This window comes from Petaurus breviceps, unplaced genomic scaffold (assembly GCF_028583685.1).
Source record: "Petaurus breviceps papuanus isolate PSGF00001 unplaced genomic scaffold, PetGlider_PUasm1.0 90779, whole genome shotgun sequence".
Taxonomy (NCBI): Eukaryota; Metazoa; Chordata; class Mammalia; order Diprotodontia; family Petauridae; genus Petaurus; species Petaurus breviceps.
The window spans coordinates 10,504,750-10,532,359 of NW_027187344.1; the positions used below are offsets into that span (position 1 = coordinate 10,504,750).

The following is a 27,610-nucleotide window of genomic DNA, read 5'->3' on the forward strand; positions in this document are numbered from 1 at the left end:
ACACACACACACACACACACACACACACACACACACACACACACACACACTAGCTGTGTGACCTTGGGCAAGTCACTTAACCCCAACTGCCCTCTAAAAAAGAAAAAAGAGAAATTAACAAATACACTCTCTTCTGTGTCCAGGATGCAGATCAGGTCTGGAAACTCCATCATATGAGAACTGGTTAAGAGAATGGGGTATATATGTATGTATGTGGGGGTACTGGTGATGTTACTAATCCAAGAAAAACATGACCAAGGCGAAGAATTAGAGCTGTCTTCAAATATCTGCAGGGTCAAGAAGAGTAAGTAGCCCTCCATAAGCCCACCTAGACCAATCAGAGAAATTAAAGAGAGGTCACTTTCAACACAATTTAAGAATTTTCTAACCAAAGTGGTCCAAAAAAATGAAAAAAGGCTCCATCAATAGAGGTATTCAAGCAGAAGCTAGATAACAATCTCCCCAGGTCATCAGAGGGCAGATTTTCTCCACTGATCGAGAAACTGAACTAAACTTCCAAGTTCTCTTCCAAAGCTAAGACTTTATTATTCTAAATTGGCCCTGAGACTTATTTTCAGCTACTAGGGCAAATACAGGAGGTCAAGGCTCAGGGAGGTAGGTACACATGTGAAAACTTCAGAAACTACTGCAGTGATGATTAAAAAATAAAAAAGATCACCATCCTTTAATGTACCTTACCTTGTTTGTGCTGTTGAGCAGCGTGAGGATATCTCCCTTTTTCATAGTGACCTCTCGAGGACTCTTTTCCTGATAGTCATAGAGGGCCAACACTAGCTCCTTCCCAGTTTCATCATCGGTGGGAGCAACTTGTTGCTGAAATGCAGAGGAAATTACATTTAGTAATTAAAAATTAACTCTCTTACACATTATCATCTACATGCTAAATGAAAGAGAATATCAACTTAACACTATTCCCATTATAGCTTTTATTCATTTAAAGTCTCTACTCCAGATACATGGAAATTTTAAGACTCAAATATACACAGACACATACACACACACTTTATTTTGCAAATGATGATTTTAATTTATTGCGGCAATAACAAAAAGCAAAATGAGCCTAGCCAATGTATCTCAAAAAATATGGAATGTTTCACAATTGGGCATCATCCTTGACATGCCAATCAATCTCTGTATCATTCCAATTTTAGTTTATGTGATGCTGAAATGAACCATTAAGATTTTACACTGTTTAACGGTAACACTCTTATACTATATTAAACTTCATACCTCTTCCTCCAGAAGAGATTCAAAGAGCTCAGGCTGTATTCATTCTGCTTGTCAGTCAATAAACATTTATTAAGTGCCTACTATGTACCAGGTACATATTCTGTTTGTTTTTGAAATACTCATTAATAGTATCTAGAGGCATATCAAATGAAGAGAAAATAACAAATCTGTTAAATCAGCTGACTTTACCCGGCATGACTGAGCTTGCTCCCGCAAAGCCTGTATGCTGCTGCCATAGGCACTCAGATCAGACATCAAAGCTTCATGTTTCTTCAGAAGAGCCTAAAACCAAAATTAAACATATCAAAAACCTGATATGGGAAGTCTATCAGCACACTCTACCTCAAGCTTTACTGAATCGCTTCTTATTTTACAAAGTGAGAAAAAAAACACTGGCTATTTAGCATTGTGCAAAGTGAAGTTCATGTATCACATTAAGTATCACCTAACCTTATTCTTTATATCCATTCAAATGACTGTTGACAAATTCAAATTGATAATATGAAAGTCAAAATTCTATCTCCTACCATGAAATACTTATCACCTAATTAAAATACCTGAAAGAAGTTAACAGCAGCCTTAAGGCTGCTGCAGTTTTGTGACCCCCATCATCTGCTGTGGAAGGACATACAAATAAGGTACAGTGTACACTGAGTCTCACTGCAGGGAAACAAAGGACAGCCATCCTCACGTTTTCTGTAACTGGCTTTTCTAACCCCATGGCTCATGTCAGTCTGTCAGATGCCTTAGACTGCTCAACTTTCCCCACTTTCTGAGAAGGTCTTACCTCAGCAGAGTCCTCATCCTTCCCATAGTCTGTACTGCCCACAATAGGTTCTTTCTCTCGCATCCAAGATTCAGCTTCATTGGCGTCAGCAAAGTACTGCTGAGCCTGTAGGGAATCTTCTAAATCCTGCCGACGCTGGGAAGCCTTTGCTTTTAGAGACTCCCACTTCTGATTCAATTCATTTAGCTTGGCCTTCACATCCTCAGCTGCAAAATGGCCTGAGGTATGGATGTGGGAGGTAGGAGGGAGAGAGAAAAGAAAAGGGCATCAATAAAGGAGAGAATGAACAAAAAACTTCCCTAGAGCAGTTATCAGTGCATTATGCTGAACAATAATTACTCTGCCTGCTGTAAAGAACACAGAAACAACGTTGGAATTCCAAGATCTAGGTGAGATGAAGTTCAATCAGGACTTGGAACTTCATTTCCATGACCATAAAACTAGGGCATTTGGGCCATATCCCAACTTGAAGGCAGTACATAGAGTTCTGCCAAGATCACTCCAAACTGACGAACAGAGAGAACCCATAACAAACAGAACACCATCTGCCCTTGAGCATGACAGACATAAAGAATTCAGAGAAATATGACAAGGTCTGTAGCGATAAGAGTGAAGAAATCACAGCTGAACAATATACACCATATTTAAACAATGTGGGGAAAAAAAGTCAACCATCGGTGTTAACAAAAACCTGGTCAAATACAATGGCCAATGTTAGGACTACACCGTTTTAAGGACAGATTCTTAAGTTCTACTAACAATAAAGAAACTTTTTTTGTTGGGGAGGGAGGAGGGCATTGTTTGTCAGAAAGTTTCCAACGTGCCAAAACAAACTGCATCAATGATTTAAAAGTGAAAGATAACATCGCTTATGAATTCCAAAAATGATTATAATCTGTCAAGCTCACCTTCCTCTACCATGGCATTTCCTTTCTGTGTGACAGCTTTGATACGGGGTTCATGACCAGCAATCTCAGCTTGAAGGGCCTGGTGCTTCTTTAGGAGGTTCTGGACTCCAATCAGATCCTTGCCTGAAAAAACAAATCAATTCCTTCATCCAAGTCATTAAATAAAACAAAGTCAAGGCTGAACTGTTTCCCTAAGAATCACAATATTCAATTTAAACATCAAATGACTACTAAGTGAAAAGGAGCCATAATCACAGGTGAAATTTAAGTAAACCTTGACCCATGCATTTAAAGATACAACACCATGAAAAAGCAACAACTGACATTTACACAGCGCTTTAAGATTTCAATGAAAATAATTTACACAGATCATCTTGAGTATTAGAACTCAATTATAATTGAGCATTACCTCATTAGACATGCTTTACATATTATGGAACTGGTCTGACCTCTATTAGTGGAAGCAGCAATGGGCTCTTTTTCCCGGATCCATGTTTCTTCATCCTCAACATCTCGGAAGAGCTGCTGTAAGCGCAGGGAGTCAGCTAGCTTCTGCTTTCGGGCAACCATAGGATCTTTCAGAGATTCATATCGAGCTACAAGGGCCTCTTGTTTCTTCTTGATGTTGTCAGCATCAAAGTGACCAGCATCCTGAAACTGCCGGGCCTGGATGGTGATGCCATCAATTCGATCCTGGGATGAGGCAAAAGAGAGGAAGAGATAAAACTGATGATTGAGATGGTCTCCATTGTTTACTTTCTATCATCACTTTGGGCATTTTGAGCCTACACAACTGCTTTATGTCTGAGTTAACCAGAAACCAATGCCAGATTTTGATAAATTTATTAAGTCTCATCACTGCAATATCTAAAAAGATGTTAGTTTCTTGAAGGCAGGAACTATTCCCTTTGCCTTAGTAGTCCCAATAGCTATGTAACCCTTGACCATAACAGTGGCTTAGTAAACATTTCATAAATTAAATGGACTCTACCCTTTGAATTTCTTAGTATCTCATGATCAGAGATTCTAGTGTGGGAGCATTTTTTCTACCTTCCCAAATTATGGTGCTGAAAATGCCCAATATCCCAAAGGAACAGACTCTTTACCTGGTGGGCTGCAACATCTGCCTCTAGCAGGGCATGCTTCTTCTGAAGGTTCTGGACATTAGTAAGATCCTTCCCATAATCATCAGAGGCTAAATGACCTTCTACTTCATAAAGCCACAATTCAATATCTTCCACATTACGGTTAAACTGCTGTTGCTGGTTAGCTTCACGAAGTTTTATTCCTATTCAGAGAGAAAGGTCAGAGAGAATTTCTATATGCTAACAGTGATCGTCACTTTTTATGTAAATACTTGCTCTAAAGAGGCCATGTGATGCTAGTATAAAAACTGGGATCAGAAAACTATTTCATATTATTTTTCTGTGACTCAGTGAGACAAAATGTTACTAACTTTTCATGTAATTGGGGTTAAGCGACTTGCCCAAGATCACATGGCTAGTAAGTGTTAAGTGTCTGAGGCTGGATTTGAACTCGGGTCCTCCTGACTCCAGAGCCCGTGCTCTATTCACTGCGCCACTTAGGCCCCTCCCTTTTTTTGTCCTTATCTTTTAAGTGATGGGAAGGTGAATCAGGTATTTTTAAAGAAGGATTCTGAGCTCCATGAGAAAAAAATCATATGAAATATAACTGAATGCTTGACACTGAGTGTTCATTTTTATTTTCAGCTATGGATATCTATCTCTATCAGATAACTGAAATTGTTTACATCATTCCCTTCTCAACAAGGAAAAAGTTTATTAACCATTTTCTCTAATCTTTATCCAAATGGTAAGAAACAACATCTATCTCATCTATTATGTTCAACTATGTTTACTAAATAAGCCCGGCATCTGAATCTGTCCCAATAATTATCTCACGGAATTATTAAGCCCAATACTAAAATTATCTTCAAATCTACTCTTCCTTAGGTATAACTTTCCCCAGTATAAATATTTTGCTCAAAACAGACTATTTGGAAAAATATTTGGAAAAAATCTGACTTTGTATGCAATGTCTTAAGCCAGGAGAGCTCAACTACCTAAGGATTCTTATTCTGAAGAACCCACAAATACTGGAATGAAATATTTCTTACCCTTCAGTTCTGTGGCTTCCAGCAGTTTCTTCCACAAACTGATTACCTCATTCATACGAGTTGCCACCTCATCCTTGGCATAATGATTAACATCAATCAGCTTTTGTCCAGCTTTCTCCAAGGCATCAATTCGACTCTGATTAGCTGAGAGCTCAGCCTCAAAAGCCTGATGTTTCTGAACTTTACCCTGCAAATTGGATGGATCCTGGGGGGCAAATGGCAGAGAAAGATTTCTACTTGGAATTTTAATGGGAAATTCATTCAATACACTTTCACACTAATAAGTGTCTGACTTACAGTCAACAGTCTTAAATTAAAAGGCACCTATATTCCTTCTTAAAAAAAAAATCTCATTTCTTGACATAATTACCTTATAAGCTTCATCTGTTGCAGTTTTCATCTTCTCATTCACCCAACTCTTGAGTTCATCAGAATCTCTGAAAAACTGCTGTAGGTGGAATGAATCAGCCAGCTGTGCCCGGCGGTACATAGCCCGTTCGTGAAGGGCATTGCGTCGGCTCAATAACTGAAAGACAAGGATTATTTGTGAAGGCCTTGTTCTTGGCTCCCAGTAGACCTTCTTTCTATCTCTTAGTCAGATGGTTGTTTCTTCATTACAAAGGACGTGGAAACTTACTGCATCTCTACGTGTAGCCACGTCTTCCATTGCATAATGGTTATTTTGGATTAGCTTGGTTGCAAACTCATCCAGGGCCTAGAAAGAAAGAATCATTCTTTGGTAAGGATATTGTTTTTCTCAAGTTGGGCCCACTTTGCATTAAGTACTGCAGAGATTCATAGGACTAGATTACACTCCACTGTACAATAAATAGTGTGCTGGAGTTGGAATCACAAAGACTTGGATTTAAAGCCTGCTTCAGCTATTTACTTGCTATATAATCCTGCGTAAAGGACCAAAGGACCATCTCTGTAAGTTTCAGTTCCCTCATCTGTAAAATGTATATAATAAGAGCACCAGGATTATTGTGTAGATCAAATGAGATAATATTGGTAAAGCACTCTGCAAACCTTTTAGTGCCATAGAAATGTGAACTATTATCATATCCTATGCCAAGGTTATGCTTGTGCAGACTTATTCTCTTGGTTTTGAGCCTCTGGCTGATTTTCTCATCAGATATTTTAGAGCAGTGGTGTCAAACTTAAAAAGAAACAGAACCCTGTGTGGGTCATATATTGACTTAGAAAACCTCAAATTAACATTATCTATGCTGTATTGTTTTTTATTTCTTTTGATTAAAATTTCCCAATTATATTTTAGTCCATCTGTGGTTGCACTATAGAGTTTTGCTGGCCCCAAGTTTGATGCCAGTTTTTAGAAGTTCTTGACCTCTCTCTCAGTTCAGCGGGAAGTGGCAGAGTAGTAAAACCTTGATTCCACATAAGTCAAACAAGGTTATGAGACTTGTCTACCTGCCTATCTTTAAGTAAAAGGTCAATTCCAAACAATAAGCCAATGTCTACCTGCCTATCTTTAAGTAAAAGGTCAATTCCAAATCAGGAGTCAAATATCCCAAGCTGGCCTTGTGTCACCTGACTCCTCACGTTACTGAGGATCCCTGGTTCAGACGTTTTGAAAAGATTTTGGTTATGAACGGAAAACAACAAAGCACCTTTTACACAACTACTTTGTGAAGGAATTCCTTAGAAAATGAGAAAGCTTGCAGATTATTCTTGGGATCATTATAAAGGGACTAGAGCTAAGTAAAATATCTTACTGTGATTTTTTCTTCCTGAGCACTGAGGGATTTCTCAAAGTCTTCATGCTTCTTGAGAAGAGCTTCCACACTGTCCAGAGAATCTCCCAGGTCTTCATTTAGCAGAAATGCCTTTGGAAAGGAAACAGAAGGTTTGGGATGATGCTTTCACTTCTGAAAATTAAACAGCATAAACTACTTTAGGCAGAGAGAGAAAATGAGAAGAGTCTATGTATGTCAGGCTCCAAAGAAAACCTGAAGAAACTTTCAGATATAATAAAGGAGAAAATCAACTCAGTCCTAAACTCTTCAGGCTGTTGTTTTCTATTTTTCTGTTGGATATATACATTTCCCAGTGATTGTTACCTGCAATAAAATGAATAATAATTTTAAAAGACTATACACATGAAGTTTCTTGTAAAGACAGGATGCACTGCTGGGCTGAGGGAGAAGTGCTAGTACATTTAAGAACACTGACTCAGTACTTCTACTTGTGGAGTCAGACCTTATCTCCTCTGGTACAAGATTCACTCAGAAAGGAGAAAAACAAGATTTTTCTTAACCTAAGCGAGCACCAAAATTTCCTATTTTTTAATAATAGATTCTAACTCAAATTCTACCTCTTGTTTGCTCATCCAATTGTCTACTTGTTCAGTGTCTCTGTAAAAGAGCTGCAGATCCATGCACTGTTCATACTGCTGCCTTCGAAGTTCCCAAAGTTCCAGCAGGGCAGCTCTTTCATCAGAAAGGATGGTCAGCTAAAAGTGAGAGAAGACAAACACAGAGATTATCATTACTTTAGCTATAATAATTAGATGGTAACACAACTAAGTGACAAATTTAGAGCCTGTGAATTCTATTACAAGACTGCTGACCTTTCCAGAGCCTAGTTTTCTCACCTGCAAAACCCTCACTTTTTATGGTGATGGACTAAGAAAAATAAGAAACACACACAAAAAAACCTATATAAATATTAAGTAACCAACAGGACCAAAATATCAGTGCTTATGCTAATGAAAAAAGCAAAGTCCTATTCCTGTATTTTTATTCTGGGGTTAATTCAATGCTACATTAGTGTTAAGTTTATCTAATGGAAAACTGTTTAAATAACATCTACTTAAAGAATGAAAACATAATGAATAAAAGGTTTTAATCTACAAGGTAAACATCAACTTAAAAGTTTTAGCTTCTTACCCATTACTAAATGATATGTATCTTCTATTAATTTATGGCAATGCCCCAATAATTTTGGTCACTCCTTTTTTTATGCTCAAAACTTAAAATACAAAAAAAGTTAATACATTTTGGGTTTGGCCAATGAAATATTTTGATGGAATATGCATGTTTATGATAAGGGTTTTCTTTTTCCTTTTTTTGGGGGTGGGGGTGGGAGAGGGGGCCAGTAGGAAGAACAGATTATACAGGTAATAAACTTATTTTTAGAAAAACTTTATATGCTCCTAAGATTTTCTCATATACTAATGAGATATAAAGACTGGATATAAACCTGATATGTATAAAGGTATATCTATAGACATAGATCTATAGTTAGATTTTTTTTTGGGAGAAGGGATTTAAAAGAAAATAATTGCCTTTTTTTTTTTTTTAAAAAGCAATTGGGGTTAAGTAACTTGCTCAAGGTTACACAGCCAGTTATTTCTGGGTGTAGTGCTAAGTATCTGAGCCTGGATTCGATCCCAGGTCATCCCGACACTGGGGCCAGTGCTCTTATTTGCTGTGCTACCTGGCCACTCCAAAATAATTGCTTTAATAGGCTAGAAAACAGGAATAATAGCCAGTTCTCTGATTCAGAAAATTTTCTATCCTCCACAATCTTATTTACCTTTTCTCTCACTTCATCAGAAGCATAATGACCAGCAGCAAGAAGAACCTGTCCTGATTCATCAGCAGATTTAAAACTATCTTCATGAGCATCAATTTCACCCTATGGGAAGGGAAAAAAGCATATAACTCAAACTCTGCACTTTGCAAAAGTTGAAAATAAATAAAAGCTCCACTTCTTTATTTCCAATGGTCTTTTGGAGTATAAGTCAGAATATCACATGGAATTAGAAACTAAACCAAATATTATGACGGGTTTCCAAATAATCAATAGCAAAAGCCGGTGACGATTTTTACAAGTCTGAAATAATAGCTCAGATTACTGAATCTCATTAGCCTTTCTGAACAAAGAATTTTTTCAAAGAAAAAAAAGAAAGGGTGGTGGTGGTGGTTACCAAAAAGCTTAAGAGGGAGAGAAGTTGGGAAAAACAGAATTCACAGGAAGCTTTTGTTCAAACCCCTCCCCCCCCTGAAACAAAAATGTGCAAGTTTAGCACCCAAAAGGCATGGAATAAAAAGATCAGACTGTATATGTAGTAGTATAAAACCTTTGAAAATGTCACCAATATATGCAAAATATGTAGGATCATAGATTAAGGGTTACAAAGGACCTTACAAGCAATCTAGTCCAATCTCCTCATTTTCACAGAGGAGGCCCAGAAATATTAAGTGCTACCCAACATCCTAAAGGGGACTAAGTATTAAAGGCAGGATTCAAACGCAGGTCTTTTGTCTCTAAGTTCAGTGTTCTTTTCACTGCTTTTTTGATTTATACATATCAACAGAAGAATTTGGAGTTTAAAATGAATCATTTCTGACAATCTCCTTCACCTTCAGGAGTATATACTACAGTAGGAATCAAAACATCATCTCGTCAACCCTTCTAGAACTCATTTTTTGTCCTTTACAAGTTCTAGTAACTTCTTGATGTTTAACCCAAGGTTAATAATAACATAGATCTGCGCACTGGCAATCCACTAAAAGCATCTGATAACTCTTAGCAACAAAACAGATCGAGATTATGTATTCTAGGAATTAAATATAAACATGGTTGTGATACCTCATCTTAATCAGGAAGTGATCTTGATAAGATCTGAAACTGTATCACTGGAAATTAAAAAAGAAACCTCCTATGTGTGGTTACCTTGTGCTCTTGGTGCCTATCAAGCAGAGCTTCAGCCCCAGCTACATCATTGGCAAGTTCATCTGCATTTATGAGAGCCTTCATCTCAGTCACCCAACTGGTGAGATCTCGGAAGTCTGCAAGGAAGCGCTGAAGTCTTTGAAAAATTAGAAGGAAACAATGAGCTTTCTTCATCCAAAAGATAGAAAATCCTACTCTCAGGTCCTAACTTGAAAAAATGCAGGGCTATCCCTGAACTCAAATGATACCTCTCTATTCCATGTTATAATGTAATAAAGGATTAAAGGGGGCTGATAGGCAAAGAAATGGTTTTAATATAATAATTTCAAAAATGATTTCGATGCAAATAAAAACAATTCTTAAATTTTACAACACTCCCAGCAAATCAGCAAAGGTAACAAAAGATGAGAATAGCCAGTGTTAAAAGGGCTGTGTAAAGACAAACACTAATGTACTACTGGTCTCTGTGAACTGGTCTCCAAACATTCTGGAAAATAATCTGGAATTATATGAAGAGAATGACTGAAATGTCCATTCACTTCAAGGAAGTTACTGACAAAAATGGAAACTGGATAAACAAATTGTGGCACATGAATATAATGGAGTATTACTGTGCAGTAATAAATAATTAATGCAATTTTGAATATGTAAGTATGGAAAGACTTAAATGAACTGATGTAAAGTGAAGCAAGCAGAGCTAGGAATACAACATACAAAATGACTACCTAAACTTGAAGAATTGCCATAAAACTAGAAAAACGAATGTTACACAATTATAAATAAGCTTAGTCTCACAGAATAAAAAGAATACAACATATCCCTTACTCTTTTGCAGAGATCAGAGTCCACAGGTATGTAACATTGCACACCCAGATTTTCCCCCATGTTATTTATTGGTTTCTCTGAATTTTTTTTTGCTCTTTCTCTTTTAAGGAGAATTATTTGTTATGATGGCTTTTTGTGAAGAGAGAACGGGAAAGATACAGGGAGAAATAGAAGTGAGCAAAAATGTTTTTCCCTACCTATAAGAATCATTGAGGCGTGCATGTCTTTCAGCAGCCAGTGTGCGGATCTGCTCCCAATTTGTAATTAGCTCCTCTCGCTTAACCTGGATCTGAGTAGCACTCAGGGGGTGGGATTGCTGCAGACGGTCTGCCTCAGCACATAAAGCTTTGACCTACAAACACATGAACTCTAAGTACCATTCTCTAGACTACTGTTTACTTGAAAGAATGAATCAGTTTCCCATCAAACCCACCTTGTCTTCTAGGGCGGCAAGATCTCTTTCTAGTCCCTCATGTTTCCGGAGTAAAGCCTGTACGCTGGCCAAGTCTCGGCCAAAATCATCAGAGGCCATTAATTGCTCCTTCTCCTTAATCCAGCTGATAGTTTCATCGACATCCCTAAAAGATACACACCAGTTTATTCACAGGAATTTGTCACACCAAAGAGCAGGAGCTTTAATATGTCTGTAAGACCAGTAAGATCTCCACATATATCAAGTTTTTCTAGGCCTGTGTCTCATCTGCTTGTTACTAGTCATAAGACACCCACCTTTCTCTCTCAGAAGGCTCTCTGGGGTCTGTACCTGTTAAAACGCTGAACTTCAGCTGCTCCAAAGAGCTTCCCCTGCCTTTGGAGGGCCAGGCCCTTCAGGCGCTGCCAGGCTGCATTTACTTCATCCTGCTTGGTCTTGATCAGGTCTTCTTCAGGATGTTGCTCCTAAAAGAAATTTGCCAAGTACTTCTAAGTGACTACTATACAAAGATAAAATTTTAAAAAATTTCTGACCTCAAAGGTGTCACATTCTACTGGGAAGAAACAATACAAACATGGATGAAGACAAAACAGACAAGAAGTAAAAATATATGGGATTAGGGGAAGAAACTAGCTACTAAGGGGGATCAGATTAGATGGATCAGAGGTGTGGCACTGGAGCTAAGGGCTGAAAGGAACTAGGGATTCTGGGAGAGTGAGAAATGGGAAGTGAATGTGTTCCAGGTGCAGGGCATAGGGATGGGTAGTGGAGTGTTCTGAATGGAGGATAGGAAGCAGGACAGTTTGGATGGAATGCAGAGTGCACAGTGATAGTAATGTGTAATAAGCATGGAGCCAGATTGAAGAGGATTTTACTTTAGAGGCACAAATTGCCTCTAAGAGCTAGTTGAGGCTCTTGGGCCTTTTTACTTCATAGCTGTTTTGTCTTTATCCATGTTTGTATTGTTTCTTCCCATATTTAGGTCAGACCATTAGGAAACTGAATGGAAGAGGGAGAGGAGAGATACAAATTCAAAGGCTATTCTAAATGTCTGGATAAGAGGTGAAAAAGGTCTGACCTAAAACAAGACAAATAGAAGAGATGCTGAGCTATCAGAAACAAGACTTGGAAGATGATTAGATATGGGAAGCTATGGGAAAGAGGAGGCTTGAGGAAGATGCTAAGATTGGGACTTGAGTGACTAGAAGGACGCTGGCACCTCCTTCAGAAATAGGAAGCTAGGAAGAGAGGTTTTGATAGAAAGACAATTAGTTCTATTTTAGACATGTTGAGTTTGAGACGTTTAGAGAGCAGACAGTTGTTGCTCGAACTGCAGAGAGATTGCAGTTGAATATACACACATCTGGAAATCACCTGTATGGAGATGACCAGGTGAATGTGTAGGAGGTGATGAGATCAAAGGAGTACAGAAAGAAGAGGATCTAGGACAGAGCTTTCACACAGACATACCAAGGCAAACTGGAAATGATGCAGTACTGAGTGAGTACAGCCAAATAAGTGGTAGGAGAAACAGGAGAAAGCAATGTCAAGAAAACCTAGGGAGGAGAGAAAAGTATATCCAACAAGAATGCTGCTGAGGCCAAGAATGCTAAGGACTAAAAAGAGGACACTGGATTTGCCAATAACATTTGTAACTTTGGAGAGAGCATTTTCAACTAAGTGATGAGGTCACAAGCCAGAATGACAAAGGATGAGGAGTGACATGAGAAATGAGTTAACCGTGGAATTTTGTCTAGGACTTTGGCTGCAAAAAGGAGAATATAGGACAAGAGCTTGGGAAGACAGAGTCAAGTAAAAGACTTCATAAAAGTTTTCATCAGACAAAAAAAATTTTTATTGGCTTTACCTACACTCATAAATGCTATCTAATTTACTCCTTCCATTCAAAAACTTAACATTTTTATTTGCAAATTCAACAGCCATGACTTCTCAAGTTCTGTGCTTGTGAACTGTTTGTGGTCCTATGAAGGAAAAGTGTGGCCTGCATACTCAGATATCCAAAGCAATCAATCTGCTCTTGGCTTCAAAGTTTCAAAAGTTCCTTAAGGGTATACATTTCTTTCAGGACACCACTGATCATCTGCAATGGAGTGAGGACAACAAGATAGCAGATCTTTTACAGTATTTTGTGCCACATGGGAGGGTCAGGTTTCACTGGTAGAACGAAAGCCAAATTATTTCATTCAACACAAGGTGCAGGGAATCTAAAAATATATCTTCAGGAAAGAGCATTTAAAATTGAAATTGCCCCTTGAGGAATAGCAAAACAAATTATGGCCTGTAAATCTGATGGAATACTATTGTGCTCCAAGAAATGATGAAGGCGGATGGTTTTAGAAAAACATGGGGATGACTTGTACGAACTGAGAGTCAACAGAACTGAGAACAATTTGTATAATGATAATAATTTGGAAATGATGAACTACTAATGAAGAATTAGGACCTCTGATCAACATAACCAACCACAATTCTGGACGATTAATGATGGAAACATCCTATCCCCCTTCTCCTCCTGAAAGACTCAATGGAGAATGAGACATGTTTTTGGACATGGCCAATGCATGAATTTGTTTTGTTTGATTGTACGTGCTTGCAACAGGGGTTCTATTTTTCTTTCATTCTCAATGGTAGAGGAAAGAAGGTTAAAGAGGTTGATGCCACATACCACATACAACTATCCAAAATATAAATGTCTATAAAAACTAATAATACCTGAGAGATACATATTAATATACAAGTTTATGTAGAACTTTACCCACATTTATTCCATTTTAGTTAAGTGAGCTAAAATTTTATTCTCTGAGGTTCAGAGTGTGTTACACAATATACTTTGAGCTCTTTAGAAGAAGGAAACAGACATGGGAGGGCTGTTTTTGCACTATAAAAACAGTGTAGGACTCCTTTTCTACAACCTATTCATTACAGTGCCTTCCCTAAGCCAGAATACCTCAGGGACTTGGGAAGACTTCTAATCACAGTGGAGGCAAAGAACAATCAGGCTTGATGGAAGCTTGCCAATCCTTTCTAAGGAAGCTATCCCTACCACACCCTCCCCTGAGAAACGCTTTGGGGAAGAGCTTCAAATGAAGCTTGATTAAGCCTTACCCCAAACTGGGCGGAGGTGAGAATGCTCAATTGGACTCTGCTTTTTTTGCCCAAGGTGACCAGCATAGGTTGCTTAAGCAAAGCAAACATTTTCAATAAAATAGCAGGGATCTGTCAAACTGATGAACTGAACACAGTCAGGGAGTTCTATTTTGGGAAATGTGATCCACTCAAAGATTAGAAACAATATCCAAATTGCCATTTTTATTGCTTTTCGAATAAATACACATGATTCCTTTGCCGTTTACCTGGATGAGTTTGGCAGCAAACTGGTTTACTTCATTTACTCTTTCCTCATGAGCAGCCATATCTGTCTGAAATTCTTCAAATTTCTTCTGTAAAACTTCCACATGTTCCAGGTCCTGACCCAGCTCCTCTGAAGTAACAATTGCTTCCTGTCCAGTAACCAAATCAGAACCAGAGTTACCTACTAATGCACAAAAAATACCCTTCTTTATGAAGAACCAGATATGAGGATACATATGTTTATAACAGGAAGATTCAGAGTGTCTAACCCCTGAGAACAGAACAAAAGCCCTCAGTATTGTTTAACTTCTTTCTAAAAGTCAGGTAAGTCACATTTTTGTTGTTACCTCCTATGATCTAGAGGTGTGGCAATCCCAATCATTGTCTCCATCACAAAATCCTATTTATCTTGCCGGATATTCTCCACTGCTGGGCTTTCCTTTATACTCCCAGAATCTGGCAGGGGGGAGGGGGAAAAGCAGGCTGTCTTGCCCCCCCAGACCTACCTTGTCAGTGATCCAGTCCATCACATCTTCACACTCTCGTAAATACTGCACCAACTTCTGTGCCTGCAGTAATTTTACCCCCTTCTCCCGCATCTTCTCTAAGAGTAGCTCCCACTGGCGGTGTAGCTCCATCAAACGAGCCTGTGGAACAAAAATCAGACCTACAGAACACAGGCAGCCTCAGGGTGCTGGCAATGAGCAGCAACCCTTTGCAAGAGTTGCAAGTCGTCTGAAACCTTATAAGGCTTGGCATCAAAACCTTCCTTTTAGATAACCATTAAGTTGAAAGGGCATTATAGAAGCAGGAAAAAAATTGAGCGGTGACAATGAGAAATGAGTGGGCACTAAAAGCTAATTTGATATGACTCAAGTCTGGTCTGTTTTAAGGTAGTACTTCTCAAACTGGTTGTGCCAAGCCAAGAGACTCTCTCTGATAGAATGGATGATGATCTAAAATGGGAAGGCTAAAGGGTCAATGGAGATCATGTAACAGAAAGGATTCCCAGTCAAGGGAATAAGTACCTATGGATGTAAAAAAAAAATTATGGGACTCAAGGGAAACTGAAACAAGCATTAAGACTAAAAAGGAAGGGTTTCTGAAATTTAAACAAATGACAAAAATGGATTCTTGGAAGAATAAGTTTGGGAGCTTTTGTTGAAGAGATTATTGGGGGAACACACACATCAAATCTGACTCAAGTCAGACATCATACAAATGACAATCATAGGTCACATGCTCTTTTTCCAAAGTAGAAACAAATATATCCTAAGCAACTTTCCCAGCATCATTGGGTTTTACTGATTTGGACCTGGACAAATTAAGAATCTTATGCTGGCTTGCAAAAAGGCAGGTCAAAACTCTATATTCAGATTTATGGTAAACATTTCTTCTTAACACAGTTGTTCCTACCCAAGATGCTGGAAGTTCCTCCGCAACACCAAGAAAAGCAAAAAACTAAACACAAAAGAGAAAGAGGCATGAATTCCACCCACTGTTGACAATGCCACTCCCATTAAAACTGTAACTTGAAAGTCAAGTTACTGAGGCTAATGGATAGTCAACATAGGAGGATTCTCAGGAGACAACTGTGGCTATGTAATTTGAAAGAAAAAAGGAATAGGGGAGAAAAAACGTTCACGCAAAACTCTGATCATTAACACTGCAAATTTAAGTCAAGGAAGGAAGAAAAAAGTGGCATCTCCAAGGAGTGGAAAAATAGATAGTACATATGGCACAGTAAATACTCTACCTACTCGTATGTGGGACCCAATGTGGGTGGCTGTGACTATGGGACGGCATGCAGTCCGGTATGGCGTGAAAGTCTGAACCAGTAATAGACAGATTATCCAGAATACAGCATACAAAACAGTTTTCATTCACCCACCCAACCCCAAGTCAGTGACGACATTTTGCAGATTTTGCTTGTTAAAAGCTCAATAAGGAATTACTGGTTTCTGAGAAGCAGAAGAACTGAGAACACTAAGGCAAAGACTAGGGAAGGAGCCAGACCAAATTTAAAATGTCACAAAAGATTAAACAAGTTTTGCAAAAAACTTTACTCCAAAATTAACTCTTTATCCACAGCAAATTTAATTTTCATGTTATTGATTAAAAGTCTAATATAAAACAAATTACTGAATCAAAAACAGTCTTTTCTTTCCTGATGAGTCTGATCTTCTCAATTCTATAGGTCAGACACCAGTTTCACAAGGCTATTATTATAAGATTGTGGGTGGGTATGTTATCAATGATTACTAGCCTGAACAAAGACTCCAACACTACTATCATAATACTTGAGAAACGTAGTGAAGGTTGACTGGCTAGAGGGAAAATTCTGGTCTTGAATCAAATAGATTTCTCAATAGCAGTTTGATATAGACAGCAATCTTTTTCTAAGGAGTAGCGGAGGTTAAAAAAAAGGTGAAAAAAAAAGAGGAAAACTAATAGGCATTACCAAACAATATGGGTTGAAAATAACAAAAAACAAAAGAAAGTAATAGTATATTAATACAGGTTAAGAGAGAGGACTGGAAGAAAAAAGTATTTTAATGACCCACTTAGGATTTGTCAGTAGTGTGTTGTCAGGAGGTGACTAACAAATCTGGATTTAGAGAAGTTTGGATTTTGACAACTGATTTTCTAAATGATGCTACTGAAGTTTACCTGCCTGAGCTATTCTTATTTTTTTCTATTAGTAACATGGGAATACACTACTGACAATGATAAAAGGAAGCTCAGTTTGAGGAGGTAACAATTTATACCAGGGGGGTGATGCACAAGGCTGATTTTGCTTATCTCATCTGTATACTACTCTAAGAGGGAATAGGCCAACACCAATTTTTGCTGAATTGAAAGGAATTGTACTATGATTTCTCAGAGGGTTATTAGAGGATTAGAGAAACAGGCAGTTTATAAAGAAAAAGTAAATTTGTTGCTAGCATTTCTTCTATTAATAATAAAAGTAATGAATGACTGGTTTCAATCATGATGGTTGCATGTATTCATCATAAGATTGCTTATTACAGCAGATCAAAAGAAAAATTGACAAAAAATTAACTTCAAAAAAGTTATCAAAGGCTTATAACTATATAGAACATTATATATGCTAGGGCATAGAAGATACCACTTCACATTTGGTAGTAAGAGCATTTACTAAAGTCTAAGTCCTGAGGAAAACTTTTATAGAATATAGAAAAGCATTGGTCAATCCTCCAATAAAAGTAAGGTTATCCTGAAAAGCAAAAGTGAATAAAAAGCACACTGAAGAAAGTAGCATACAAGTCTATCCTACAGAAAATTATTTCCCCCAACTTCCTGGCATTAGAAATTTGCAAAACAAAAGCATCAAAGACTAGTTATTACCATAGGCCCCCCCCCCCCCCCCCTTCCATGTGTAAATGATGAATCTAGTCATACTAGGGAGAGCTGCAAAAGGCCTGGACAACAAGCCTGCTTCAGACTTGAGGCTACCTGAACCAGTTCATTTGTTGTCAATTCTTTTCTACTTGATTTTTCCAGGCCAACAGCGACCCCCAGGGTAAGCCCAAATGAACAAGTGGTCAAAGATGGCTGACCTCTGTTCAGGTGGCAGTGATTAATCCTGTTTATCACTATGTCAATCCTCATGTAAACTTGTCACTTACAGGCTCTCTGCTGCTAACTGCCTCTCCAAAAAATAGAGTTTAATTTGTCCAATCCTGTTTCTAGCATTTCATTCTAGTTACTTTCTAGATTGCTGTCCAAAGAGGATAGTAATTTCTGCAATGAATACACAATTACTATTTATTAGTCCTCTCAAAATGACCATAGCATTTGGTTAAGATTTGGTTACTTCCAATAATACTGATTTAAATAATATTTATAATGTTTGAGAAATCTAAACTCTTAAGTACCCCAAGCAGTCACAGCTTTTATCAAATTCTTTCTACTCCCAGCCAGAAGTCACTGCACTAAGTACTTATACTTACTCTTATAGTTTCAGATGCAAAATGCCCTTCTGAGATCATCAGGTTGCCAGTCTCATCCAGCTTCACGATGGCACCTGAATTGGCCTGCACTTCAGCTTCAAAGGCCTGGTGTTTCTGAAGCTTCCCCTGTTAAGTAAACAAGTAAAGAGGCAACCACTCAAGCTCAACACAGCTTCCTTCCTGAGGCTCTCCCCATCTCCCCACCTTGTCTAATATCTCTCATACTACCAATACTGTCACTCTTTTTCCCCATTACTTGGCTCAAATACCACAATGTTTCAAAATATATTTTGCTCTATGAAAAATGAAGTGTGTGGTAAAGGAAAAAAATATGTATATATGCAAAAACAGAAAATTCAATGCTTAAAGTATTTTTAAAATGAATTATTAAAATAAAATTAATATATAGGGACAGCTAGGTGGCGCAGTGAATAGTGCACTGGCCCTGGAGACAGGAGGACCTGAGTTCAAATATGGCCTCAGACACTAGACACATTTACTAGCTGTGTGACTTTGGGCAAGTCACTTAACCCCAACTGCCTTGCCTTTTCCCCCCACAAAACAACAACCAAAAAAACCACCTAATACACACACTCTGCTCATTTTTTCAGTGTCTTTCAATTCTATGAGAATATTTTGCTTGAGGCACTGACAAGTTAAGTGACCCTTTTTGTGTCACATGTGCTAGCCAGCATGTGTTAGCTTGCTTCAAGGCTGGCTCTATGACCCACTACTCCAGGGAACCTTCCTTTAAGAACAGTTGCAAATCTGCACTGGCAGGAGTTTCTTACACAAGCAAGATCCGCCTTGCCCCTAAAAGCTCTTTTATTCATACTGATAATGGCTGTCTTTAATCTTCATCATTTTTATCATCATTCCCTTAACAATTAAGTGATTATAGGCCACAAGGTTTTATGATGCCAGATCCATAACTGGGGAAACTCCCCGGCTTACATTCAGACTAAGGTACCGTAACTGCATTCATGTTGGAGCTGGGAGGCTTCCAACGGAAAGATTCTGGCAGCTCCAATATCAATGCCAACCACACCTCCAAGAGAGGATTTGATGAAGGTGCAAAATCTACTAATTTTATAGTCATATTAAGAGCTAAGCACATATGTGGGGGGAGGAGGGGAGGATGAACAGTGAACATAAATCAGCTAGTTATTTCTAATAATGCCATCACTTTGTTTCATGTACAGGTTTACACCATCAAAATCTTCCCTCTTCACAGGCTTTTGGACATCATCCTGCATGGATTCAACTTTTTAAAAACCTATTATTAATATTTTCATAAAATACTAAGCTCAGATGAAGCTTCAGAATTCTAGGAGCAAAATTCTATCTAAGGTAGTTCTAAGTAAATATTTTTAATTCACAGCATTCTTTGGGCAGGACAAAAGGATTCAAAACCCCACCTACTATACACAACACATACACGAAACCACAAAAATTATCTCTCCAGAATAGAAAAGACAGTATTTTTATTGATATGCTATTGATGAAACATATGTATTTATTGAATAATAAATACATATTTATTATTCAATAAATAAATTCAATAATAATAAGACAATTACTCCACAGTAATTGTCTACAGGTAGTATGGAATAGTGATATATAATGTGGATACAGTGCTGGACTTAGCAGCTGGGTCCAAATATCACCTCTGACATGTAACCATTCTCTTCCTCAGGCACTTCTCTAGCATTTATTTATAAATAGTAAATCACAAGTGAGTTTTGATCTGCAGTAACATAGGGAACTCCCCTGTTGAGAGTTCTCCACAATGATATCCTTTTGTCTATCATCATTTTGAATTCGCAACCACAACAAAAATATAAACATAATGTTTTAAAATATTATAAGAGATTAATGAAGGACACCAAGAAGATGCTTACAGAACATTCAAGACAGATTGTCTGCCTACTTATAGGATTTTAAATAAAAAGTTCTAGAATCAGCCCTAATATTAGACCTTAGTTTCACATAAATTCATAGTAATTATATTTTGCCACAGTAATTCTTTATAACTTATTTTAAAATATTCCAAATACTAAATAGGTTATACAATGGATAGAGAGCTGAGCCTGGAAGACCTGAGTTCAAATCTACCTTCAGACACTTACTAGTTGTACGACCCCCTAGGCAAGTCACTTAATCTCCATTTGCTTCAGTTTCCTCAACTATAAAATGAGGATAATAACAGCTCCTATGTCATAGGCCTGTTGTGAGGATCAAGTGAAATATTTGTAAATCTATTTAGCAAAGTGCCTAACACAAAGCAGGCACGAAATAAATGCTTATTCCCTTCTTCCTTCCTACACCTACATACCTACACACACACACATACACACACACAGTCACCTATTTAGTATTCTGATTATTTTAAAGTAAATTATACAAAATTAATACGGCAAAATGTTTGTTATGAACTTACACTGACAATATTCAACAAAAACTGGCCTCTTTTATAGCCTAATTCCTCTTGGAATCATTGGGTTTTTTTTTTTAAGTTTTTTTGCCTTATGCTATAAGTCTTTTTTTTTTTTTGAGGGGAGAAAGCAGGGCAATTGGGGTTAAGTGACTTGCCCAAGGTCACACAGCTACTAAGTGTTAAGTGTCTGAGGTCAAATTTCAACTCAGGTCCTCCTGACTCCAGGGGCGTCAGTCTATTCATGGTGCCACCTAGTCACCCCAGTATAAGTCTTAAGAGTTCAAGAAATTAGGTAGGCGTTTCAGAGGGCGGAAGCCTACCTGCAAATTGGTTGGGTCCTTGTAATTCTCATCTGATGCAATCTGTAGCTTTTCCTGGATCCATTTTTCTAACTCTTCAGCATCACGTTGGAAAAATTGGAATCGGTAAGAATCCTCAAGCTTCTGACGTCTAAGGGTTGACAGCTCCTTAAAGCGGTGGTAGCGGTCCAGAACCTGCTGTCTCCTTTCCTGGATGTCTTCAGCTGTTTCCAGCACTTTGACCCCACTTGGGTCCATTTTCTGAAAAGCAAAGTGCTTCAAATTATAATGTGCTTAAACAGAATCAACGGAAGAGAATCAGCATGAACATTCCCAACATTTTCTTTTCTGCCTTTGACCAATTCTGTGATTTCCAGGGGTTTAGGAATGGAGGAGAGAAAAATGAGGGACATAAGGTATTTCCTATACCAATGTAGGTCTATACCTTCTTTGTTACTTAGCCCTACAAGACACCCAGGGCCCTGAGAGGTTAAGTGCCTTGCCAAGGGTCATCCAGTCAGTTATGTATCAGAAGTCAGTCTTGAACCCAGGTCTTGCCAAATCTCTATCCCACTCTTGCCACATTGACTCCCCATTTCCAACATATTTAAAGGAAAAGAGTTTTCCAGAAGACCAGTTCATACGAGTGGAGATAAGAAAGAGGTGCTACTTCCTAGCAGCCCAACAATGAAGCTCAAGATTTGGACTGCTTACTTACCTTTTAATTTCTAAAAACTATACATGTCTCTATGTATTCCCAAGATGACTAAACAATATAGCAGAGGGAAATTCAAATGGAGAACAGAGATGGGAGAAGTTAGCTTACAGTTTTTGATGTAGAAATCTAAAAGGCTTTTTTTTGAGAATTAAAAGACTGTCCTGTCCTATCTATAGTAACTAAGACTTACTGCCAAATTCATTCAAAAAGCTCTTTCATTTATTTTTTCCATTTCTTTGTGGGGAAAGTAGAGAAAATTAAACTTTTCCACTCCCTGCCAATTTTTAACTCAGTTATTTTCTCTTTTATTCCTGGTTCTCTCAACCTCATTTAGATTTTCAATGAAGATAATAAGTGACTAAAATGATCAATCCTTAATATCAATGAAGTTAAATATGAAAACCAACCATTATTGGCTGGCTTCTCTCAATCACACCATGACTTGAGACCAAAGAAGTTAGATAGGTGACCATCAGATTAAATGAAGCTGAACAAAGTGGGAAGAAATCTAAAACAAAGCACAACTAAATAACTGTGGTTGCAAAACTTACATGCATAAATTAAGGTAATAATCTCTAGGTTTGACTTGCTTAGTCCCTACTTGTCCTTTTAGAATTCAAAAAGAGAGTAAGTTTAGCTTTAATTTCATATCCCTTTAGTTCATTTACTGGGGAAATTAGCTTGTCAAAAGCTAGCAAATCAAGAAGGCAGAGTTCTTTCTGTTGCACCCAATTTCAAACTACCTCTAAATGGTAGTTGACTGGGCAACTTCACAGAAATTTAAATGTCAAAAAGGTAACAGGATCTTCAGGTTTTGACAAATTAGAATTGGCATAGACAGGAGGAACCCAAGAAACTTTTACCAATCAAAAGGGCCACTCTCATCCCTTAGATGATTGTCTATAACAATAGAAGAGTGAAATGGGTACAGAGAAGGGTAACATATCTCCAAATCTGTAAAAGGCTCAACAATATTTGTTACACAGGAAATGGTTAAAGAGTTGAGCAAAGTATATCTTAAGTATATCTTCTTGTACTATTTGGGAATATCATCACTTGTGAGAAATTTGCACCTCTGTCTAGCTTTAGGACTAAATAAATGGAGATGAAAGGATAGAGAGAAGAAGTCACTTTGAAAGGTAGAACAATGAAGCTTAGACTACCATTTTGTTTTTAAGGCACACAAATCTACATGTAACTATTGTATGACTGGGAGAATTTCCTGTAAGATTCCACCACTATTGAGGAGAGGTCTAAGTATGGTCAACGTACTTCCAATTGAAGTACATTAAGATTATTTTATAGGAATACATTAAGTGACATCGGTCACATTATGACTACGCCTCTTTCTCATAACATCCAGACAAGACTGGTTATTGTAGGGGAAAGCAGGAGCTTTTTACTTGAGTCCTGAGCTTAACTTGGATTGCAGGAATTTTAAGTTTATTTGCAAAGGATGAGGCAAGGGTTTAATAATCCATCCACAACTTCATTTTCCAAACTGAAAAAAAACCAGTGTTTCATCTAGATACAAGCTGTACTCATGACTTGCCAGGAAACATTAACTAGAGAAACATAAGAGCCTCAACCTATTTAGCAAGTCTGAATCACATTTACTGAATTAAGCCCAAGGTAATTTTTGATCTACCATAGTGTAACATTTTGAGAAAATTTGCTGCTCTTTTCACTGTAGCTGAGATATGCCACAGGGAAATAAAGATTAAGACAGAACTCCTTATAGTGTCAGAAGGAAAACAGTAAAATTGTTTCTAAAAAAGAAATAGGAAAAAATAAAAAAAAAAGAAATAGGACTCTCTTTTCTGGCTTCTGAAGAGTATTGCTTTTAAAAAATAAAAACAAAAGCCTTAAAATTAAAAAGAAAAAAGAAGCTAGCTACAGTGAAAACACACACACCAGATAAGTTTAATCTTCTCCAATGTAAAGGTATCTTTTTAAACATTTCTTTCTTGGTGTCCCAGTGCCCAAGCTTATTTTGGTGAAAACAATATGGGATAAAAAAAAAAAAAGTATCTTGCTGACGGCACCATCCCCACCATCACACCCTGTATTTTCTATTGGTTCTTCATTCATTATAGATATGACTTCATTAATCCTCAAACCATTACCGGGGAAAAAAGATAAGCAGAGTGTTTTCATTCTTACAACTCAAGAAACTGAGGCACACAAAGGCAAAGTAATCTATCCAATGCTTTCATGTTGTCAACAGTAAGGCTAGAAATTGAGGCCAAGTATCCTGATCCATTGCTTTGCCTTTGACAAAGGATTGCTAACCTTTTTTTTTTTTAAGTTAATAAACTCCTACTGATTGTATCTGTGTCCTCCACCCTAAGTTACAGGGCATTATCTACACTTTAATTAAAATGAATGTTGCAGTTAAGAACTGAGACATTGCTTGAAATGGCTGGGCAAATCAAACCATGGGTGAACATTTGAGAATCCTTGCATTAGACCATCCCACACATCATCTCTCATACTATACATCTCCTAGTGAATAGATAAGACGCAGAAATAAGTTAAGTAACCCTCAAGAAAGGAGGAAAACAATTTATCTCCTTTGTTCCTATAAATAAAATTTAAAAAACAGTTCCTGCCAGCTCCTCCATGGCAAGAAATGTCACAAATACAGGCATGTTATAATCACTGGAGTTTCTCAAAAACATCTTAAAACCTAAGGATCATTATTGTGTTGTTTAGCCCTGCCTCTTCAAATCACAATCTCTATTCCTATTCCATAATCCTTCAGCTGCTATGGAAACCTTCAAGAAATCATCAGTAAAAATCCCTTTGTGATGGAAAAAAACCAACCCACCATTATGGTATGTTTGTCTTTTGAAGAAGATTTTCCAGGCTCCCCCTAACTCACTGGTCTCAATCTACCAATGAGGTTGGACTATCCAGAGGCCTGTGGCTGAAGTTACCAACCTAAAAGGACCTCTTTGTAGCCCTAGTGAAGTAGAGCCAGTCAATTGTATACCAAGTACTTTGGTCGGGTGATAATGGACTGTTCTTTCCCCCACAGCAGATCAGCTGACATCAGCAAGCCTGGGTTCTGCCAAGACGCAATCAGCAGTCAGCAGTCACTAGGGAGCTTGGAGGCTGAAAGTCATCCCTGCTGCAGAATGAGGTCTGCATTCAGTGTTTTCATTTGTAGAATTACAAAAAGCCCCCAACTTGAAATGAACTCTCCCCAGTTTAGCTATTTTCAACCTATTCTCATTGCCCCATTCCCATTGGAAGAGCCCCTAAAAGGCAGGTGAGTAGAAAAAACCCCAAATTAAGAATTTTCTGAATTGCCAAAAGCCTATGATGTTACCTCTCACACAAGATGAGATAATTCACTGCACTCTTGGACTCCATTTACATACAACCCTCATCTCTCCCACAACTAAAGCTGCAAAATTCTAAGGAACTTGCACTAGGATCTCTCCTAGCAACATGCAGTGGGCCGTTAAGGTCAAGTTGGAGACAAAGTTGCACATTGGCCCTACATAAATTACATAAATTCTGGTCATGAGGACTTTAAAAACAAGTAGCTTAAAGATATGTCTTTAAATAAACACTAACTTCCTAAAAATCCTCAAATGAGACGATTTTTTTAGACTATTACAAATATAAAGCAAACTACTTATCTCACAAATTAATTTGTAAACAGATTAAAAAAAACACTGAATAAGAGGGGACATTCAATGTAAGTGAAGCTGGTCTGATAATAAAAATATATTTATCTTAAAAAATTTGTTTGTAAACATCCTCTTTAAATTAGTGGAAAACAAAAACAAATCACCTTTTTGCAGATGGCATTTGAAGAGTGATGCTAAAAAATAATGACGCCATTGAATGGGGGCTATTTATAAATGCTGCAATGCAACAGTCATGATGTCAGCAATCTTTTAGCAAAGAAAGCAGCTTTATCTCAGGGGGTTAAAGAGGAATTACAACCATGCCACCAATAGTGATAAATAAAAATTAAGACTTTGTCAGCATTTCTACAGCACTATTTAAATTCTAGGGACAGAAGGGTCCAAAGATGTGGAACTTTAATACCTAGGAAATTCCCATCAATTTTTCAAACCTACCTTAAAGCTTAACATATCAACTGAACATGCTTGTATTTTCCAGATTTCTAGCTGAAGAACCGTTTCAACATTAATTAGCATTTATAGTTTCTGAATCAGTGCCTTAGATGCAGACTTTAAAAAAAATGTTTTTGTTTAAATAAGCAAATAAAACTGTACAAGTTAAATCCTTAGTGTGAACTAAGGAATGTTTGTAAGGTAGGAAAGACTGTTAAGCAACACATTTGATCCAAAGGTCACAGATTTGGGGCACTGCAGACTTGGTGTCTGCAGTGAGCCAGCAATCACAAGTTTCTTTCTAGGGCTTGTGAATGGAAAAATTTGTAGTAAAAATGGTCAGAAGTTTCTACAAAAGGCAAATATTGGATAACCACCCTTTCAGAAATGAGTGGTACAAAAATGTGAAAGGCATTCAAAGCAACCACTATATATAACTTCAGGCTTCCAGAAAGAGCAATGATTTTTTTAAGAGTTGCAAACTCCAATCATATTCTTATTTTATTTATTTTGCTGGGAGTTAAGAATACTATTTCATCTACTTGACTAAAACAAAACTAAAATGTAGCTAGGGAGGGGTTTTCAGGAATAAATCTGTCTTTACTCATTAACAGGATGAACAAGTAACCTGCTCCATGGGCAAAATCTTTTGCATTAGCCAAAGAAATGAGCCAGTGCAATCATTCAACAGTTTTGCTTTTCTGCTTAGTCAGACCTCAGATGTTTAGAAAAGACAATACAATTGTCTTTGGAGAATAAATTGTAGCTTGTTACTACCTACATGTTAACATTCCCCAACAAAGTGTCAAACCCATAGATTACTAGTTAGCACCCATAAAATGTTACATCATTTTTCAGTTAATTAGATATCACTAGAAGTCAGCAGGATCTTAGCTTTGAGAAAGCAATTATCCAGACTGCACTGCATCAAAATCCAAAAAGCATGGATAACCTAATTCCTGAATGTTTCTCAAATATCATACCACTTACCTTTTTTATCCTATAACACTCAGATAAGAAGTACTTAAACACAATATTATCTTTATTGTAGTTCAAACAGGAAAATGTTCTTTATTGTAGCCAACTTTTAAAACCCCATTTAAAGAATTAAACAGGGTCAATTTTTAAAAAAAGGCCTGTACCTTGGATTTATTGCCTATAATCACAAGATCACAGAATCATAGATTTGGTGATCTAGTCCAACCCCCTCATTTTGCAAATGAGGAAACTGAGATTTGGAAGGATTAAGTGACTAACCCAAGACCATTAGTTAGGTGGCAGAGGAAAAAAAATATAAATGCAAGCCCTGATTCCATATCAAAGGCTCTTTATACTGCACACCATTATCCCTCCAGGTTTGAGAGTCTATATGAATTCTACTTGTTTTTAGATTTTAAAAAAAATTATTCCAATCCAACAAATGCTCTGAAATGTTTCAAATAAAATGGTTATTAGCTATTTTTGTTTTTTTTTAAGAAAAAATTAAAAATTCCTATCATTCTAGGGATAAGGTTATAATAAACATAAAAGCTAGTGAGACAGGAAACAAACCCAAGTTGTGAACGTATGACGACGAGAACCAAAATGTCACTTTTACTAAGTGAATTGCGGTTCAAATTATTTTCCAAACATTAACAAAAACTTGTTTTGTCTCTTGGTTCCTAAGAGCCAAGC

At 37.4% G+C, this 27,610-nt stretch overlaps 1 protein-coding gene and 1 pseudogene across 13 annotated transcripts in view; both read right to left on the bottom strand.

Moving 5' to 3' along the window:
- The window catches only part of SPTAN1 (spectrin alpha, non-erythrocytic 1), a 61,039-nt gene that overhangs the window by 30,321 nt on the left and 3,108 nt on the right, over positions 1-27,610 (bottom strand). For 12 of the 13 annotated variants that reach the window (XM_069069476.1, XM_069069475.1, XM_069069472.1 and 9 more), the window contains exons 2-21: positions 21,146-21,385; positions 18,389-18,514; positions 14,921-15,061; positions 14,417-14,563; positions 11,373-11,506; positions 11,043-11,187; positions 10,807-10,961; positions 9,785-9,920; positions 8,642-8,743; positions 7,419-7,556; positions 6,820-6,930; positions 5,721-5,798; positions 5,454-5,609; positions 5,084-5,288; positions 4,053-4,234; positions 3,396-3,639; positions 2,947-3,069; positions 2,039-2,256; positions 1,441-1,533; positions 700-834 (exon numbers count right to left, since the gene is read on the bottom strand). In XM_069069476.1, the coding sequence (XP_068925577.1) occupies positions 700-834; positions 1,441-1,533; positions 2,039-2,256; positions 2,947-3,069; positions 3,396-3,639; positions 4,053-4,234; positions 5,084-5,288; positions 5,454-5,609; positions 5,721-5,798; positions 6,820-6,930; positions 7,419-7,556; positions 8,642-8,743; positions 9,785-9,920; positions 10,807-10,961; positions 11,043-11,187; positions 11,373-11,506; positions 14,417-14,563; positions 14,921-15,061; positions 18,389-18,514; positions 21,146-21,382 (3,006 nt within the window). In that variant the 5' untranslated portion in view covers positions 21,383-21,385. The remainder of the gene's footprint in view (positions 1-699; positions 835-1,440; positions 1,534-2,038; positions 2,257-2,946; positions 3,070-3,395; positions 3,640-4,052; positions 4,235-5,083; positions 5,289-5,453; positions 5,610-5,720; positions 5,799-6,819; positions 6,931-7,418; positions 7,557-8,641; positions 8,744-9,784; positions 9,921-10,806; positions 10,962-11,042; positions 11,188-11,372; positions 11,507-14,416; positions 14,564-14,920; positions 15,062-18,388; positions 18,515-21,145; positions 21,386-27,610) is intronic. The other variant, XM_069069478.1, reaches the window with a different exon arrangement.
- Positions 1,099-1,197, bottom strand: LOC138147253 (U6 spliceosomal RNA; annotated as a pseudogene).